Source organism: Salmo salar, chromosome 11 (genome assembly GCF_965601325.2).
Source record: "Salmo salar chromosome 11, fSalSal1, whole genome shotgun sequence".
NCBI classification, from domain to species: domain Eukaryota; kingdom Metazoa; phylum Chordata; class Actinopteri; order Salmoniformes; family Salmonidae; genus Salmo; species Salmo salar.
This window is the reverse complement of record NC_138301.1, coordinates 106205924-106218151: the sequence shown is the minus strand read 5'-3', so window position 1 is coordinate 106218151 and position 12228 is coordinate 106205924. Positions and strand designations below refer to the sequence as shown.

Genomic DNA, 12228 nt, shown 5'->3' with positions numbered 1-12228 from the left:
CTGCTATGAAAAGTCACTTCTGCTAGTCAAAACCGGCAGACTTGCCCTGAGAGCAGTCTTGGTTTCCACTAATGCGATACAGCGTTCCCATAGGCGCAAAGCAGGAGGTGTACCCATCTATATGTGCTGTGATTTGTTGATTAAACTCAACTGACATTACAAAAAATACCTTCCATTGCATGAGCCACATCCAGTTAACGTAATTTGAATGAACATTCTACATTACATGGAAACTACTGATTTGATATTGCATCACAGAATGGTGCAATATTTGTCAAGTGAAAAAATGTGCATTAAAACTATTAATCTCAGGGCCTCCTGAGTGGTACAGCAGTCTAAGGCAGTGCTAGAGGCATCACTGCAGACCCGGGTTCGATCCCAGGAGTATCATAGGGCGGCGCACAATTGGCCCAGCTTAAACCCGGGTTAGGGGAGGGTTTGGCCAGGGGGGAGGGGGCTTTACTTGGCTCATCGCTCTCTAGCGACTCCTTGTGGCAGGCCGGGCGCCTGCAGGCTGACCTTGTTAATCAGGTGAACAGTGTTTCCTCCGATACATTGGTGCGGCTGGCTTCCGGGTTAAGCAGGCAGGTGATAATTAAGAAGCGCAGCTTCATGTGTCATGTTTCGGAGGATGCATGAACTCGACCTTCGCCTTCTGAGCCTGTTGGGGAGTTGCAGCGATGAGACAAGATCAAAATTGGGGAGAAAAAGGGGGAACATTTTTAAAAATATGTCTCGTTGAATAATAACAAACACTTATTGAAGAATCCCTACTGTTGACCAATCATCGGCGACGGGGCGTAGACTTCGGCTACCGACTTCGGCTTGCCTCAAAACAATAACCTTGCCGAAGTCCAAAACAAACAAAAACGTCACAAAATGTTGTCCTAATATGTACACAAACTGTTCCGAACTGTTTCAGATGGGAAGCATGCAGACGCGTTTAGACTCCACGGTGGACTTAACGACACCATAGTTGTCCTATATAGCTAACATCGACATCAGTTTTTCCTCAACATAAAAATGTTGCTGGAGTAATTACTTTGTATTCAGAATGTCAAGGAAGCTGTCTAGAAACAATCAATTTGACCAGTAGAAAATGTGATATCATTGCTACATATTGCTATTAAGCCGGGTGAGCATTATAGTTCTGTGTCATATTCATTTATTTGTCTGGTTTTACCCCCGAAAAATATTTTCCTGGAAGGAATTTACATTAAATCAATATGAAATGTAAAACGTGCTGTAACATTTTCTTTATGAAGGTAGACAAATAATAACTTCAGGGATATATGTGTTTTATTTGCAGGAAGGTTGTCAAGAAACGGTAGCGCTGTCATGTAGTGATTGAGTTACGATCATCCAGTCTCGGTGTACCAGTCTGGGCAGGGTTATAGAGAGCAGGTTGAGCCCTTCAGGAATGAGACCATGGTTCAGGACAGACAGGGTCTCTGCACAGTACACAGGGCAGCTCTCTAACAGGCTGGTCTCTCCTGTCTCTCTGTCTCCCTCCTTCCCAGGGATTTGACCAGCTGAGGATAGAGGGATTACTGTGTGATGTCACGCTGGTGGCGGGGGACGGAGACGAAGCCTTCCCAGTACACCGTGCCATGATGGCCTCCTCCAGCGACTACTTCAAAGCCATGTTCACAGGTAAGACAAAATGCCTCTGTCTCTCACCCGCAGCACAAATCACGGGATGGGACGACAGCATATTGTGTTTAATGTTCATTAACAGACTGAGTGATCAGAGGATTAGCCTGCTTGTCACACGTCCGTCAATCACTCTCCACTCTGGGGCTCTGCAGCTGTTAGCATTGTGTTTGGTTGTTCTGTAAATCTCCCTCTGATGGAAGCACACTCTCTCACTTTCTCTGTCTCTCACTGTCTCTGTGTGTGTGTGCCAGCCATGGCGAATCAGAAGGGTATTGTTGGTCTCTGTCTTGTTTCTCCTGCCTGGTAGATGGAAATATTATTAACGTGTCAATCTCCCTGAAAGAGGCTTCTCCCAAAGTGCTCTTTCTCTTTAAGCACAACGTGAATCCTCCAGGGTTTGAGATGCTGCTTTTTACTTCCCCTGTCATCTCTACAATCTGACAAGCTACACAACATGACCAAAAGTATGTGGACAGCTGCTCGTCGAAAATCTCATTCCAAAATCAAGGGCATTAATATGGAGTTGGTCCCCCCCTTTGCTGCTATAACAGCCTCCACTCTTCTGGGAAGGCTTTCCACTAGACGTTGGAACATTGCTGCGGGAACATGCTTCCATTCAGCCTCAAGAGCATTAGTGAGGTTGGGCGATTAGGAAGCACAGAATTGTGTGGAATGTCATTGTATGCAGTAGCGTAAAGATTTCCCTTCACTGAAACTAAGAGGCCTAGACCGAACCATGAAAAACAGCCCCATACCATTATTCCTCCTCCACCAAACTTTACGGTTGGCATTATGCATTCGGCAGGTAGCGTTCTTCTGGCATCCACCAAACCCAGATTTGTCCGTCAGACTGCCAAATGGTGAAGCGTGATTAATCACGCCAGAGAACGTGTTTCCACTGCTCCAGAGTTCAATGGCGGCAAGCTTTACAACACTCCAGCCGACGCTTGGCGTTGCGCATGGTGGTCTTAGGCTTGTGTGAGACTGCTCGGCCATCGAAACCCATTTCACAAAGCTCCCGAAGAACAGTTCTTGTCCTGACGTTGCTTCCAGAGGCAGTTTGGAACTCGGTAGTGTGTGTTGCAACCAAGGACAGACGATTTGTACGCGCTTCAGCATGCAGCGGTCCCGTTCTGTGAGGTTGTGTGGCCTACCACTTAGCGTCTGAGCCGTTGTTGCTCCCAGACATTTCCTCTTCACATTAACAGCACTTATAGTTGACCAGGGCAGCTCTAGCAGGGCAGAAATTTGACGAACTGATTTGATGGATTTTATACACCTGTCAGCGACGGGTGTGGCTGAAATAGCCAAAGCCACTAATTTGAAGGGGTGTCCACATACTTTTGTATATATAGTGTACCTTACCTTGAATTAGACATGAGGCCTTTTCCCCAGGCGTTAAGGTTTTGATTTGCCTTGTGCTTTTCGAAAAATAATAAGGCTTTTCACAAGACAATGCAAATATTGCTTTCATCACGGAGATGAGCCTGGGGTTGTTTAGAAATGTGCTTTATTTTATTGTACAATGCCTGGGAAATCAGTTCTGTGATCAGCAGCGGTATTCAGCATTTCCTTTTTTCTTTTATTTCTTCTTGTTGTAGCTTAGCAACTGCCTCACTGATGACGCGAATAGAAATTACTTTGATAGATGGAGTTATTCCCCAAAAGTTAGGCAATATCATATGTCCTTTTCTTAACAGCCAAAATTGGAAAGCCTTAATACATGTAAGTGGTTCAACAGATATTTGACAAGTGTGCAGCCTATCGGAGAGGTTCACAAGTGTTGTTGAGCTGAAATAGATGTGTTAAGAGGGAAGTGAGTCACAGTTTAAGCCCGTAGTAAGGAGGGGAAGTATGCTGCTGCGACGCTGGGCAAAAGCTTTTTACTGCAACTCACAGCCCTTTCTGGGTGAATTGTACAACAGTCTCCAGGCTTTGGGGAATACATTTCCTTTACATGCAACCATAATGGTAGATGTGTGAAAGCTCGGTGGAGTGGCGTCTGTTTCTTCGGTTAGCCTTGACTGTCAAAGGTAGAGCTCATAGGTGATGCTCTTCTGTTTTTATCTGACTGGTGCATTGTATAATGCTCCTCTCTCTCTCGCCTCGTCACGCAGGTGGAATGAAGGAACAGGATTTGATGTGTATCAAGCTTCATGGTGTCAACCGAATAGGCCTGAAGAAGATCATAGACTTCATCTACACGGCCAAGCTGTCTCTCAACATGGAGAACCTGCAGGACACACTGGAGGCAGCCAGCTTCCTCCAGATCCTCCCGGTGCTAGACTTCTGCAAGGTCTTTCTCATATCTGGGGTAAGGAACCTAACACAGCCTGCTCAGCCATCTAGCTCAGCCATCTAGCTCAGCCCTCCAGAACCAGCCAGGGGGGTTATACTCAGCAGTTTAAGATTTCTTACTACTGTACTCTACTGCTTACTTTAATATCTACATTTGGTCTGCAGTAAAAGCACTGTGTAAAATGTGTTTCTGTGTGTGATTGAGAGTGGTTGCTTCTCACTGCTTCCCCTCTCTCCTTGGCTGCAGGTGTCCCTGGATAACTGTGTGGAGGTGGGGCGCATCGCTAACACATACAACCTCACGGAGGTAGACAAATACGTCAACAACTTCATCCTCAAGAACTTCCCCTCGCTGCTGGGCACGGGGGACTTTGTCAAGCTGCCCTTTGAGCGGCTGGCCTTCGTTCTGTCTAGTAACAGTCTGAAGCACTGCAGCGAGCTGGACCTGTTCAAGGCTGCATGCCGCTGGCTCCGCTATGAGGACGGACGCATGGACCACGCCCCGAAGCTCATGAAGAACATCCGCTTCCCCCTCATGAACCCCCAGGAGCTCATCAACCACGTGCAGACTGTGGACTTTATGCGCACAGACAACACCTGTGTCAACCTCCTCCTGGAGGCCAGCAACTATCAGATGATGCCCTACATGCAGCCGGTCATGCAGTCAGAGAGGACGGCCATCCGCTCAGACAGCGGCCACCTGGTCACCCTTGGCGGCGTCCTGCGCCAGCAGCTGGTGGTCAGTAAGGAGCTGCGTCTGTTTGATGAGAAGGCCCACGAGTGGAAGGCGCTGGCGCCCATGGACGCCCCCCGCTACCAGCACGGCATCGCCGTCATCGGCAACTTCCTCTTCGTGGTGGGAGGCCAGAGCAACTACGACACCAAAGGCAAGACTGCGGTGGACACGGTGTTCCGGTACGACCCGCGCTACAACAAGTGGATGCAGGTGGCGTGCCTTAACGAGAAACGCACCTTCTTCCACCTCAGCGCTCTCAAGGGACACCTCTACGCCGTGGGTGGCCGCAACGCTGCCGGAGAGCTGGGTTAGTTTAATTCACCAGGGTCGGTTTTTCACGCTGCTTTTAGTCCTGCTCTGATGCTTAACATGTCTGGGTATATTTGGAAAGGGACATCTCACAAGAAAAGGTAAAAGGCAAGCGCAAGGCACAGCAGTTGTCACAACATGATGGTGTAGCACAGGTTCACATGTGGCTGTGTGATTATGACATAGCCCTGGACCAGGCAGAGTGTAGGATGAGATGAGGGAGGGCTAGCTGCAGCCAGACCCTGTGAACGACTGCAGCAGAAACCTCAAGGTGAAGGAGGAGGTGATCAGGGTGGAATGTTTGTAAGTAGCATTGTAGGACACTGTGATCTGATGTCAGTGCCCAGCTCAGCACGTAGACTCTCATTGCAGAGTGCCACCCTACTACCTCGATGCAGCCCTGTAATTGTAGGGGACAGGCTGGCCAGGTCATGCTATCCGCTCTGCTCCTCTGGGCTCTGGGCTGTAATTACCACATTGGGCATGGGTCCTCGTGGGGCCCCCCTGCGCGTGTGTGCACTAGTACACTCTGAATGGACAGTCTCCTGTGCTGGTTAGTGCCTGTTATCCTTGGGAAGCCAGTCTGGCACTCAGACATTCTATCAGTTGTTTCAAACGCAGCACAGAGTTCAGCCTTTTGAACATAAATCGTTTTTGATGTAGCCATGCGGAGGAGGGAGGGTTTTGAAACTTTGATTTGCTACTGAGGTTCTGTCAGCTTATTTTAAAAGATTTACAGAACATGAAAGGCTCCCCTCAGTCAGGGCGGTTTGAGAGTACAGGATGGCGATGTGTGTGTGTGTGTGCATGCGTGCGTGTACAGTCAGTGACACACGCTAACACACACAACCATTTGTTAACATAAGTTCTGATGGATGATGTGGTTATATTTTCAGGTTTAAAGGCCATCCATCCTCTATGGCCACTCTCCATAACTGTCATGTGAAGGCCTGTCATATTAATCCACTTTACTGAGACAGCCAGAGTACAAACATGTGAGGAACAATGACAGCACAGCTATCTCTGATGTTTGAATAATTCATTTGTAGGACGCTCTTGTAAATATAGCAGCATGTAACGAAAGCTCTTGAGCACTCATTTGCATGTATACCTTAAAGCACCAAGCACTCTAAGGACAAGTGAAAATGTACTTGGTAGGTGGGGCTATTACTTAATTTTTAAGCTTTGGATATTTTTCAGAATGCATTCTTGCAAATCATCAGATATTGTTTAGGAACTGTGTGGGAAGTAGTAGATAGAGAATAGAGAGAGAACAGATGACTGATTAGTAAGGTTCTAATGAATCACTAAATGCCTGGTGCTGCTGCCGTTTTAGTCTCCCAGTAAAGTTCGCTAAAAAGATATTTCTTCTTCTTCGAATGATATGGACTGTTAATGTTAATTAGACCTAGGCTGCTTCCCCTTTGACAAGTTGTCACAGGAAACATCGGAGAAGTGAACACTGGCCTGCCTTAGTGAGATAATGATGAAAAGGTGATGTAGTGATGCTCTGAATTGGAGACCATCCATTTGGTCCACTGGGACTGCTCTATCAGAACTGTAGCCAGAGCTCTTTGTATCTGGGCCTGGGTTAAACCCTATAGGTAGGTCCCAGGGATTAGATCCCAAGGGTCAAATCAGCACCATGTTGGCACATAGGCTACCACTATTTCCCACATAGGCTACCACTATTTCCCACATAGGCTACCACTATTTCCCACATAGGCTACCACTATTTCCCACATAGGCTACCACTATTTCCCACATAGGCTACCACTATTTCCCACATAGGCTACCACTATTTCCCACATAGGCTACCACTATTTCCCACATAGGCTACCACTATTTCCCACATAGGCTACCACTATTTCCCAAATCCGGTCTTCGGTACCCAGGGGGTGCACTAATCATCAAGCTTTAATTATTTGAATCAGCTGTGTAGTGCTAGGGCAAAAAACTAAATGTGCACCCCTTGGGGTCCCCAGGACTGAGTTTGGGAAACACTGGTAGCCTATGTGACAACACGGTGCCGCTTTGACCCTTGGGATCTATTTACTTCTATATTCAGCACACAAAGTACAGGTCAGTAAGGAGAGTGGAGGGTCAAGAAAGATGCCCTTGACGAAGTTGGAATCAGAGCTTTAGGAGATGTTAAGTGGTTAAAGGGAGAGGTAACTAAACTAGTGTTTCCCCTATATGTATTTACTTACCTGTTCAAAGTAGTAGGATACCTTTTATTTCATTTTTGTCATTATTTTTTGTACCCTTTTTTTCCTCCCCAATTTTGTGGTATCCAATTGGTAGTTAGTCTTGTCCCATTGCTGCAACTCCCGTACGGACTCAGGAGAGGCGACAGTCAAGAGCTACCTGTCCCAGACCTGCTGTTTTCAACTCTCTAGAGACAGCAGGAGCGGTAGAGATACTCTCAAAGATCGGCTATGAAAAAGCCAACTGACACTTACTCTTGTGTTACTGACTTGTTGCACCCTCGACAACTACTATGATTATTATTATTTGACAATGCTGGTCATTTATGAACATTTGAACATCTAGGCCATGTTCTGTTATAATCTCCACCCGGCACAGCCAGAAGAGGACTGGCCACCCCTCATAGCCTGGTTCCTCTCTAGGTTTCTTCCTAGGTTTTGGCCTTTCTAGGGAGTTTTTCTAGCCACCGTGCTTCTACACCTGCATTGCTTGCTGTTCGGGGTTTTAGGCTGGGTTTCTGTACAGCACTTTGAGATATCAGCTGATGTAAGAAGGGCTATATAAATAAATTTGATTTGATTTTGATTTGATCTTACACTAAAAGGACATTATCATTTTCACAATTTCAGAGTGTTATTTCAACCTCCTAGTGTGGAAATATGATGAAAATCACGTTTTTGACCGCACTGCCCCTGTAAATAAAATCAAATATTTAGCTCTTCATTTGCCTGACCAATAACCATCATCCAAATGTCCATGACTGTCAGCCCTAGCCAGGGCTATGACAAAGGAGGATTGAGTGTTTGACCTGGTCACCTGGACAGTCAGGTGGTATCTAAAACCTCATCACCCTCCAAACCAGCTTCTCATTTAGACTACCTGATAATATCCTTTCTACTTCCAACCGCCATATGGAGACTCCTTAACCATTCTGCCCGGGTGCCAGCCAGCTTGAGAAATCAGCTTTGCCCTCTGTCTGGAAACTTGATTGGACAAATCATTTTCTAACCTGACAAATCACTGCACAATTGAGAGGTTCCAGACGGAGTGGAGTGAAGAGAACATCCCAGTCTGGCACCAGGCTACCGTACACACTACTGAATTATGATAAGAGCCTTCAAGTGGAGTGGTACAGAGTAGGCCCTAATTATGTAATGGGGAGTAGATGCACCCTCCCTAGTCTCTCTGTATAGACTAGAGTCACTGCAGGGTAGGGGCTGGGGAAGGGGCTCGGGAGGGGAGTGGTGGTTGGTGGGGGGATCTCTGCATTGTATTTAGGTTCCTGGTTCAGTAGCTCCCACACTGACACCCTCCAAGGCTACATTTGCAGCTATGTTTGTTCTCCTTATTTCTCTCTTGAACTACTTTCCCCTTTTAATACTCTGTTTGTTTTCTCCTCTCTTTCTTCCCCATGCAGCCACAGTGGAGTGCTACAACCCCAGGACAAACGAGTGGACGTACGTCGCTAAAATGAACGAGCCACACTACGGCCATGCAGGGACGGTGTACGGTGGTTACATGTATATTTCAGGTATGTTATTCCTATTAGATCCGGGGTTTGGTCAACTTTTGTACTATGGGGGATAGTAGATTGACATAGGCTAGTGCTTATGCTGTTGGTTAGGCCTACTCATCTTGTTGGCTGATGAAAAGTACATGTGGACAGTTCTTCTAACATCTTCAATATGCGTCTCAGAATTGGATAAGAAGGAACACTGTTGTGTTCCCGATATGTCTGTCTTCACTTGAAGCCTACTTCAGAGCTGAGAGGCCTATGAAAAGGACCCGATCAATTGAGGTCATTGGCTAATAAGAATTGAGATATCTGACAGAGCCATGTGAGTGAAAGGTGCTTCAATGCACGGCGATTGGCAGCTGGGAGAAGGGAATTATAATTATTATATTCAGTCCAAGGGCAAAATGTCCACTTTAGCCAAAGGCATGGATTTTTTTAGGGGGCATCACAGCCTCACGAGGAGCATGAAATTCGAGGTCTGGTGAGAATATTATCAAGTGCTTGTCAAATTGTGATTGAGAGACAGATGACGTGTGTGCAGCCTGTGCAAGAAACAAATCAGAGCTCATGCTTTTCATGGAACTATTTTCAAATCATTAGAGTTGCATCATGTAGCCTTTCTTTGTTCACCACTCAACACAGAATATCAGCATGCCCACACTCCCTCAGAAATCGTTTGGAGAAAGTATTGTTTCTATTTTATTTAGCTATGTTCAATTGTGTTCTTCATACTATAAAATAATGCGACAGAATTCTAAGCAAATGTTGTCTGCTAAATGAACTAATGTAGCCCACAGCCATATGGCATAGCCAGATCAGGACCTAACATAAGGACAACTCAGAGTATGCTATTCTGTTCTTCTGGAGTAGACTGCATTTTCTTCATATCATGTTTCTTTAGACCTGTCTAAAATAAATATTGGATATATTGTGAAGGTGTAGGCTTTATTAAATGGATTTATTATACTTTTTAAAATGTAGATGTTCCAAAGGTCAGTATCAGTGGTTTGTAGGCTGTGTGGAAGCCAGGAGATTGTAAACATGTTTGTTAATTAATGGTCAATTACCGTGAGACAGTTTTCTTGACAATCACCGGCTAACAATTTCATGACCGCCACAGCCCTACATGGTACCCCAATGCAGCGCACCACAAACTGAGCATTCATTTTGCAGAGTCAATGTTCATTGATTCTCCTGTTTTAGTAGTGTCTGTTCTGTGTGGAATGTGAGTAGTTGAGACATAAAAAGGGTAGAGTTCGAAAAGGTAACTTCTCTTTTACAGTAAAATAATCTCTGTGTTTCAGTGTCCATATGACCCATTCTGTTGGACCAAACCTCAAATTGAAATAGCGAGTTGAGACCACTTGTCAGAGAGGAAGATGTGTTGGTGTGAGAGGCAGGGGGAGGGGCTTGGTTTGTGTGAGAATTGAAGGTGCAACAGGAGACAAGACCAAAAAGACAACATGAGAACAAATGGACATAAAAAGTAACAAAAAACTTGATTTATCTCGCAAAAACATACATTTGAATGAATTGGATATATCGCCCTACTGTGATGTCAGTAAAGCATCCTTCATTAGAAGGTCATAGAGTGGCATCCTGCAGACCTCACCCCCTCCCTCACACATTACATTGCTTGGTCCAGTTCTCTGTGACGTTTTTGGGGGGATATTCTAAAGATGATTGGAAGTAATGATTGTGTAGTTGTCTGACTTTGGTGCTACTAAATCCCCTGTCTCTCTGTTGGAGTCAGCCCTGTGCTTGTTTACTTCATAGGATTGAAATCAAATCCTGCCTTAAGGAGAGATGAGCCCCAGTTTCCCAATGTGCGACATCACAAAGTGGTGCTGTACAGGGGGAAGGATAGATGAGTGAGAGAAATGGGAGGGACAGGTTGATGACTGTGTAGGAGGTGCAGAACCATAGAGCCACAACACACAGGCAAGGTTATGTTCATCTCCCTTGGCCTCTGGGCACAAGTGTTCATATAAGTGTAACCCAGCCACCTACCCCGAACACCATAACCCTCCCTCACCCAGTGGCACCTCACCTGCTCTGCTCTGCTCCAGCCTCCATTATAGTAACAACATGGGCTTGGTGGCTCTAACTTTAGCATTTTAGCCTCCCAGCCGAGGGGGTTACTGCCTCATCCTCCATGTCAGGGGTTCACGTTTTGGTTTTTGCCCTAGCACTACACAGCTGACTCAAATAACAAACTCATCATCAAGCTTCGATGATTTGAATAAGCTGTGTAGTGCTAGGGCAAAAAACAATACGCGCACAAAGGGTAAACCCTGGTCTATGTATTTCTGTCTCTGGTTGGCTTATGGTTCGACTGGCACCTCTGGGTTCCTTTACTGAGAGGAAACGGGAGGGGTAATGGTGTTTGAACTATCAATACACCAGAAAGTCAACTTCCCTCCCTGTGAGCATCTCTTAGTGTCATCCTGATCTCACTTCACGTGTACCTCACTATAGTTACAGTAGTCTGCCTGGAGGAACTGAGCAATGGTTAGGCCTAAATATCTCCACCTTCCCAGATAGATGTCTGTACTGTAGAACGTAATGAGTAAACAGGCTCCCATCAAGCACAGAGGCAGGCTTCATTCTTCCAAGGTCACTGGCAACTTGCACAGATGAGATTTTCTGACAGCCTGCATGTTATAACCTCTCACTAGTGATGGTAGTCAGGTGGAGTTGAGTCATTTTTTTTTGCCAGTGTCTCTGTCTGGGAGCGCACCCCGTATCTCAGGGGTCATGACCTCACTGTGCAAGTTGACTCACATGGGGGTGCAGACTGTGTCTCGTTGTCGGTCCAGATCAGGTGCTGGGCGTTGGCTGTGCTGACGTGCTGTCTGAAGACGTGCTGTCTGAAGACGTGCTGTCTGAAGACGTGCTGTCTGAAGACGTGCTGTCTGAAGACGTGCTGTCTGAAGACGTGCTGTCTGAAGACGTGCTGTCTGAAGACGTGCTGTCTGAAGACGTGCTGTCAGGTGAATGGAGCTGAGTCAAGCCACAGGTCATCATTGCCCTGCTCTCACTCTCAGGGTGGGGCTCAGACCCCTAGCCAGCACGGCTTCACATTACCACTACTGTCACACAACACAACACTACGGAAAACCGCGGGGGAGGCGGCACCTTTACTTCAATCTGGAGTACAGTGACCACTGATTCACTTATTTAAATAAAAAAATCTAAATATCATGATTATGATCACAAGAAATGCATTTTATTTTCCTCTTGGTCTGTGTTTTGATCTGTAAAGAAGGATTTATTTTAATAGGATTTTATTCTATTTCCATTTTAGCTGCTCTACAGTATATCTCTCTGGCTTAAACCAACTGCCTTCTGAAGCTGCCGGCCATTCTGTCTATTTATCATCATTGGGTATTTTTGGAACTTGCTGACCCCATGGTTTTGTGTGTCTCCTCTGTGTTCCCTGCCTCGATTCTTTGGGTCTCATTTGTGCCAGCACTGTGCTTCCTCCAAGCAGGTCATACATTTT

The 12228-nt window shown here is 46.1% G+C and overlaps 1 protein-coding gene across 5 annotated transcripts in view; it reads left to right on the top strand.

Moving 5' to 3' along the window:
* LOC106563441 (kelch-like protein 13) overlaps positions 1 to 12228 on the top strand; it is a 71566-nt gene that overhangs the window by 45335 nt on the left and 14003 nt on the right. For all 5 annotated transcript variants that reach the window (XM_014129016.3, XM_014129020.3, XM_014129018.3 and 2 more), the window contains 4 exons: positions 1521 to 1653; positions 3774 to 3970; positions 4202 to 4997; positions 8625 to 8738. In XM_014129016.3, the coding sequence (XP_013984491.1) occupies positions 1521 to 1653; positions 3774 to 3970; positions 4202 to 4997; positions 8625 to 8738 (1240 nt within the window). The remainder of the gene's footprint in view (positions 1 to 1520; positions 1654 to 3773; positions 3971 to 4201; positions 4998 to 8624; positions 8739 to 12228) is intronic.